Genomic DNA, 8185 nt, shown 5'->3' on the forward strand with positions numbered 1-8185 from the left:
TTCTAATTTAACTGGTAATAAATTTTAATAATTTCAGTCCATAATAATTATACAGTAGCTAGGAAAGATATTAGTAATTACTACATAAAAACGAGCGTGTAGCGTGCAATGGGTAATTTTCACAGATAGCGTGTGTAACAAAAGACTATATTCGGATATCCTATGTTAACAAATTGGTTATCCTCTCCTCGCAGTTCGCTTAAAAATTGTCTCAGTTTAAGTTAAATTGATAAATAAATCATTTAGCGTTACGTTACGGAGTCTCGGTTGGGCTTAAACAACAAGCGAGCCTTCGCACGCCTTCGTTGGCCGATCGATCTCCCCGTGGACGGACGGAGGGACCCACCCATCCACGTCGCCGCTATTTTCGCGGCGCGCGCGCCGCCGATCTCCGATCACCGGCGGCTGGGTGCGAGCCCCGCAACCGCAAGGCGTCCCTGCTGCTACTCCCGCCCGCATCCTCCCTGCGCCCAACTCCAATCTCTTCTCCGCCTCCAACTCCAGGAGGTCGCTCTCCTCCTCGCTAATTTCGCCCGCCTCCGCCGATTTCCTCGGGGGGAGGGGAGCAGCGGTAGGTGCCGTACGTCTCCGGTGAGCTCCCGTGCCGACGCGCATCCTCTTTCTTTCGATTTCGCCTTAGCCTGTAATAACATGTAGATCTGGAACCTAGGTTTTTCTCTTTTTCTTAATATATAGAAGTATATATATATATAAAAAAAAAACTGTGGGTTCAACCAGAGGTATCCCCATGCCCACGTTAGGTTCAACCCTGTTCGCAGAATACGTGGAAATTTTGTGTACAGCTGAGATTGTTTTGTTCTGAATATGAGTAGTTATTACCATTTGGTTGTTATTTAGATAAATTGTATTCCAGCATATTTTGATTATTTTCTCTTTTCGTGTTTTACTCTTTCAGTAACTTTTGTGTGGTAGTAATTTATGACCATGGCGACCTCGCGAGAGGTTTTCAAGTATCACCCTTTGCCTACACCGGGAGTGGAAAACAGTTTTAAGGATGAGATCCAATCCAAGGTTTTGGGCACGATAGGGGATGTGATGAACTCATTTGATCCAAAGTCATTCCCACAGCATGTAGAAGGAGCACTGGGAACAGCTGGAAACATCATCAATTCCTTTGAGTCAAAATTGGCTGAGCACAAGCAATTTGATTTTGGTGGCAAAACCAATTTTTATGGCTATGATTGTGCGGACGATGGTTGGGGATCTGCACCCTTGAAGGCAGATAAGCCGGTAAACCTTAGAAATCTGCTGGGTGGTTTAATTGCAATCATCAGTCGTGGCGGCAAAAATTCTGAAATTCAACCGCCAAAGGACACTAAGTCTAGTGTCGCATTCTTAGGGTCAGGTAGCGATGGAGAAACATTCTTGCACGCCTCAGTCTATGTGCCAAGTGCTCCACCATTGCTTGACGAAGAAGCTCTGAATTACAATGTGTATAGGGTTGTGATTGAAGCAGAACCACCAGAATGGTTACCTGATAGTTATGCTAACTCATGCATGCAATGCGCTGCTTCTTTTACTGTTGTTACTCGTGGAAGGCATCATTGTCGATTTTGTGGAGGGATATTTTGTAGGACATGCTCAAAAGGCAGATGTCTGTTGCCAGCCAAGTTCCGTGAGCGGAATCCGCAAAGGGTTTGTGATGCTTGTTATGATAGGCTTGATCCGTTGCAGAACTTATTCATTAATTCTATTAGCAATGCCACACAGACTGCAAAGCATGATGTTATGGATTGGACTAGTACCAGGGGGTGGTTGAATTTGCCTATTGGATTAACAATGGAACATGAGATTTACAAGGCCGCAAATTCTGTGAGGAGCTATAGCCAGGTTTGAGGTTACTGATTTTGATTTCTTATCGCCTCCTTACATATTTAATCGCCACTCTCATACATGTTTAATTGCAATATTTAGGATATACCCCTACTAATGAATCATACAAATTTTAATGCAGATTGCAAGGCTAAACCCCGAAAGGTCTATTCCTCATGCAGTCCTTAGTGGAGCAAGTGGGCTTGCTATCCTGACAGTTGTAAAAGCTGGTGCACTTCTTACATACAAACTTGGAACTGGCCTAGTAGTTGCTCGAAGATCAGATGGATCTTGGTCACCACCATCAGCAATCGTTTCAGTTGGGTTAGGATGGGGAGCACAGGTATTAACTACATTGCTAATTTCATCTCTGTCTTTGATATGGACAATTTGTTGTCCATCAATTTATGAAATGCGTTTTTTTTGTGTTGTTACACTTAATACAGTTTGCTTAATTGCTCTAGCTTTCCTTGTGGTGTAGAAATTATCCACATGCATTGCCCATTATTTGTCTTTGGGTAAAAAAGTAATGTAATGGACATTTTTTGTATTTCCTGATGGAAAATAGTACAGAGTGTGCATGCCTGCACAAGAGCTCGTAATATTTAAGTGCTTGTTGTGGCACTCAATTTACCTTTAGGTAAAAATAGTTTTTTTTTGGATATGAACATCAGGAGGAAACTGCTTCCTTTTGTTGTGAATGTTACGTGATTACTGGCATTAACAAACGAAATTATGTTTTATGTTTACTTGATGAGTAAAAATATGTTAATATGATTTCAGCCATAATTCAGGAGGTTTCCTAATATTTACTTTTTACATGTTATACTCTTGTATGTTGTATTCTTATGTTTGATCATACAGGTTGGTGCTGAGCTAATGGATTTCATCATAGTGCTTCGTGGTCTGGAAGCTGTCAGGACTTTTAGCAGCCAGATGCATTTTTCTGTTGGGGCAGGTTTAAGTGCTGCAGCAGGGCCTGTTGGTAGAGTGCTAGAGGCTGACTTGAGAGCTGGTGATAAAGGCTCAGGTGTTTGTTATACATATAGCTGCAGCAAAGGTAATCTTTCCATCTGATCGTAGTTCTTAAGCCTCCCTAGTTGCATTGAAGTCAGTCTCTGTTTCTATTGGAGTGTATAAATTCGTAGGAAGAAAATATGTTGCGTCACATGCATAGGAAAATACATGGATATGAAGTCCTCTATATGACAGCTTTGCTGATTTAGATCCATGGAAATCATTTAGGTAAAAACCTCGAAATTTAGTTTAAGGTGGAACAGAAATTTCGGTATATATAGAGATTAATATGCTGGACTTTGAAGATATGGCTTCAAAAAGAAATTATGTTCCCTTGATTGCAGAAACCTTTTTTCTGATGCAGTAAATGATGATTATATATATAATGCAGTAAATGATGATGTGTTGTTAACTCGTAATCTTAACAAGCGCTTAACATCTTAGTGATGTTCTTTTTTTTTCGGAAGAAGGGCAGGTGGGCCCTCTTAGGCTCTTATTAAAGAGAAGGAATAAAAGCAAAAGTTCTACCAGTCCAACATCTTATTGATGATCATTTTAAAAAACCCTGAACTTTTTATAAGCAACCTTGCTTCCCACTTTTTTTTTTCTCAAATATTCCGAAATACAACGAACCATTTCAGAAACCCAGCATCTTTGTGTGTTCTTGTTCCTAATGTTTCATAATGACCATGCATGGATGTGTGGCTATAACTATTCTTTGTGTGGTTGATTCGTGATGACTCTGCAGGTGCATTCATTGGTGTTTCGTTGGAAGGGAACTTCGTTGCAACCCGAAGGGACGCAAATCTGCGGTTTTACGGCGACCCGTATCTGACAACCAGCGATATTCTCATGGGGGATATGCAGAGACCAAATGCTGCCAAGTTTCTGTACACAGCGTTGGATGGCCTGTACTCTGGGCTGAGTCGTTAGGACGATGTAAATCTCAACTGTACATATTTGCTCTGATTCTTCTGGCTGTAGGCGTTTTTAGCTAGGCTTATTGATTCTTCTAAGTGCTTGCCATTGTAGCTAGGTCCACTGCTATCAGTCAAGTTCCAGATGGCAAGTCAAAACCTCTATAGTTTACATGTAAATATATCTTCCTATGATACATACACCGCATTGTTCGAAGTTTATCATCGGATATTTGTGGTGGTATGCAACTATAGAAGCTGTTACATGTTACTGTATCATGGATCATCGAATTTAAACTAAACTTAGCACTTACATCTGTTTGTGTTAGATGGGCTGCATTTAGGTAACCAGTCCAGCCCAAAACTGATTCCGCTCTGACCCAAGTGCAAAGCGATGCCAATAGGAATAAGTTCATTTAGGTCCCTCGTCTTAACATGGAGTCTTATAACGCCTCTCAACCATAATACTAGATATAACATGTCAACTTGCAAAACCGGTCCACTCAACGATCGGTCTCTACCTAGCATGCTTGTGGCCCCGAGAGGATTATGAGGTGGACTATGAATCTTGCGCGGGGGGCGGGGGGGGGGGGGGGGGGGGGAGTTGGGCTGTGGGAAAGGGAACAGAGAAATAAAAACCAACTTGCATAGTAAGCCTTGATAATTGGGGAAAATCCAAATAACTGGCCTTTATACTCCCCTCTTCAACTCACTGTTGCGAAAAAGGTCCCCACAATTTCAATTTCTCTTCCATCTTCGCTAGTTTTTTTTTTGCCGGGTCGGCCGAAAGATTGGCCGACCAAATTTTATTAAGATTTAGGGAGTTTATTACATGGTTCATTCACGACATTAGATTGTCGAGTTTGGGGTGGCTGAACACCCTAAAAAAACCAATACAAGGAACTAAACAAAGAGAGAGAGGCTACTCCTCGCGCGCTTGAAAAATGCCTGCTGACTTCCAAATGGAGATTTCTTCCTTCACATCACCAACCAGCTACTCTGCTACTTTGAATTTGTGCTAAAAAAACTCTTCCATTCCGTTCTTTCCAAATGAACTAACAAACCATAAGAAGACTGTATCAACCGCCTTCCGGTAACTCACCCGGAAAAAGGCGCGTGCATGCTGCCACCACTCCGCTAGCAAAAGGTTATCATGGTTTGGCGGATGAAAGAACAAATTTATCCAGTCCCGTAGCAAGGACCACACTCTATTGGTGTAGAAGCATTTGGTAAAAAGATGGTTGCAGTCCTCAAATTCAGCATGATATAGCGAGCAGGTCGGTTCATGAGGCCATCCTCTCTTAAGCAGGTTATGCACCGTTAAGCATCGACACTTAATAGCCAGCCACATGAAAAACCGTATTCTAGCTGGAGCTCTGGTCTTCCAGATCATCTCACCATACTGACATTTCACAGTTGCCATAAAGAAGAGGTTATATGCCGACGAAACTGAGAACTGGGCCGCTGTTTGTGAGCTTCCACAATACTGCATCTTCCACACTCCTTAGTCCTTACTGAGTTTGCATGCCCTGCAGCTCATCCCTAAGGGAGAAATTTTCCACTACCGCCCTGTTAGATAGTGCATCTCAAATGTCCCTCACCCATCTGTGATTGATCAGTCCTTGTTCCACAGTCAACCTAGTTCCGTCGACATAACTAAAGAGAACACTGGTGGAGAAACCCTTTGTAGTCCCGGTTCGTAACCCCCCTTTAGTCCCGGTTTCCAAACCGGGAGTACCAATCCGGGACTAAAGATCGCTATCTTTAGTCCCGGGTGAAATAACCGGGAGTAAAGATGGCTCAGCCACGTGGCCGGCTGAGCCATCTTTAGTCCCGGTTGGTGTTACCAACCGGGACTAAAGATCGAGCTGACCTTTTTTTTTTTTTTTGCATGGCCCTGTTGCTGCATGGTTTATATATATATATATATATATATATATAAACCATGCATATATATGTTTCAATACATATATATGCATACATATATATATGTATATATATATATATATTATATTATATTATATGTATATACATGCATAATATATATGTATTTATACATATATATGTTATGCAAATGCATATGTATATAGATATATATATGACCAAAATATATTTACATTATAGAAAATGTGTACACATGCATATAGAAACATATGTAGTCATGTATTAATTACAATCCATTATATGTCCTAGCTAGCTACGATTTCGACGTAGTAGTACTCGCTGCTAGCTCAGAAGCTAAGGACCGGTGAATTGTGTTTCCGTCGTAGTAGAATTCACCCTTGGGATTAAGGATTTCTTCGTTGATGAATCCCATGAGTTGTTCTTGAACCGCCGCGATAAATTCCTTGTGTGTGGTCAGGTTATCCCTCATGCGAATAAACTATATGAATGTATGAAATTGATTAGTAATTAAACAAGAAATCGCTACGTAATGAAATTTTGAATTTATTTGTACGTACATCGAGCTCTCTTGTGGTGATGATTTGGTCTGCAAGGCAGTGGCAATACTCGCACACGTAATAGCCGCACAAGTTAGTTCCCTGCTTTTGCTTTGCGCACTACAAATAAATGACAAACAACGAGAGATCTAATTAATATACACTTGTATGTATTTGAATCGGAGAAATATAAATGTAGAGCATGTGTACTCACAGGAAATTTGAACTTCCGCCTAAGTCTTTCTGTCCATTTGCCGCGGACCAAATGAGGGAACCGATACCAAGCCCTACATGGAGTTTAAAGCTATGATTCGTAGTAGCAATTAACATAACAAGATTTTCTTAATTAACAAAGGAACTTATGACGGTACCTGTCTATAAGTTCGAAAACCTTGTCAAACGTAGACTCTTTTTTATCCATTGAGTCATATACGTTGACGGTGCAGGCCTCCAGGTCGAAGAGTAAAAGCACCCAGTGGAATCTGCAATGTGCGTGGGATGCATTACATATGAAACACTTAGCAAGTTCATACGGGAATGAAATTTGGTATGTAGGAAGACAGTAAAATTAAACTAACTCTGTGTTGTATGGCAACAGTATGAACGTCTTGTAATGCTGCGCCTTCAGGAGATGGACGAGATTGTCCTCTGTTTCTTGTGGATATTGGTCGAGCATTGCGACGTTTACTTTTCGAGGGTCGATGAATCCAGTATCGAAAACCCTCCGCCGTCGGGCCCTTTGAATCTCCATTCTACAACGATAAAAGGGAGTATATTATTTTCTATAGTCTACTTATATACAAGGACCTAATTAATTAAAGGAGACGTATAGTAAGAAATCTAACTGAACGATATACTTACAAAATCCAGCAACTCATAATAGAGACGTCGAGGGCGTCCAGCTGGTATAGTTCGTAGATTCCCCTGAAATTGATCCAGAGAATGTCATCTCCTTGCAAGAAGTCCGTGTCCCTGATCCTCGCTCCGATCATCTCTCTACCGGTGGCGCTCATCTCCATGTACAGCTGATGGAACTTGTACATTTGTGTGGGTAGGGACTGCAGCAGCTCAGGCTTGACAAGCGGTTTACCGAGTTCGTACATGTATTTCACTTCCGCCTTTTCGATTGGTGCGACTCCTAGCAATTGATCCGTAGTTAGACCGGTGTCAGTAATAAATTGTTCTATCGTCATTTCTTTACCGGTCACCAACGGCTCGATCTCCTGGTTTGGTTGCTCTCCAAGCTGAGGGACTGGTTTGGACTTTCCAGAAGATGCTTTCTTCAGCGTTCGCTCATAGTCCGATAGCTTGATGGCCTCCTTGACAGATGCAGACATACCCCTGAAGAAGTTCCTGACACTGGGGTCTATAGGAATCTTCTTTTCTGGACTTCGAGGCTTGAATTGTCTCTTGACTTCTGATGCAACGTAAGCGTCAAGCTCCTCTTGCGTGCAATCGTACCCCGGGTCCTTGTTCTTGGCAGCGTCAACTTTCGCCTTCTTCGTTGCCCTTGTGTGGGTAGGCGGTGGAGCTGGGGGGGCCCTTGACTTTGAAGGTGCCGGAAGAGGAGCTTGCGGGGGAGTAGGTGTAGGAGCACGAGGAGGAGTCGGTGCAGGATCCTGAGGAGGAGTCGATGCTGGAGCCTGAGGTGGAGACGGTGCTGGCGGAGCATGAGGAGGAGACGGTGCAGGATCCTGAGGAGGAGATGGCGGAGCCGGAGGAGATGGTGCACGAGACGCCGCTTGTCGCCCAGGGAGGATGATGTACCACCTGCGCCATAGAATAATGGCATGGCTTGTGTCTCGTAGATGCGTCTCACCGTCTCCTCCAGGGTAATCCAGCTCGAGGTCCTCGTACGCGCCTTCGACCAACTCAACTTCGACCTTCGAGTATCCTGCTGGAATCGGCCTGCAGTGGTAAGTACCTGAAGGGTCCGTTGGGATGGCCATGCCCGACGCCACCTTCATGTTGTGAGAG

The 8185-nt window shown here is 42.9% G+C and overlaps 1 protein-coding gene across 1 annotated transcript; it reads left to right on the forward strand.

Annotated features, from left to right (window-relative positions):
* The first annotated feature begins 304 nt into the window (after nucleotides 1-304).
* LOC4342899 (uncharacterized) lies at nucleotides 305-4080 on the forward strand. Its single transcript, XM_015789258.2, has 5 exons — nucleotides 305-591; nucleotides 917-1851; nucleotides 1976-2176; nucleotides 2698-2893; nucleotides 3599-4080. The coding sequence occupies exons 2-5, from the start codon at nucleotides 940-942 to the stop codon at nucleotides 3781-3783; spliced, it is 1494 nt and encodes a 497-aa protein (XP_015644744.1). The 5' UTR covers nucleotides 305-591; nucleotides 917-939; the 3' UTR covers nucleotides 3784-4080.
* Nucleotides 4081-8185: the final 4105 nt, after the last annotated feature.

This window comes from Oryza sativa, chromosome 7, assembly GCF_034140825.1.
Source record: "Oryza sativa Japonica Group chromosome 7, ASM3414082v1".
Taxonomy (NCBI): domain Eukaryota; kingdom Viridiplantae; phylum Streptophyta; class Magnoliopsida; order Poales; family Poaceae; genus Oryza; species Oryza sativa.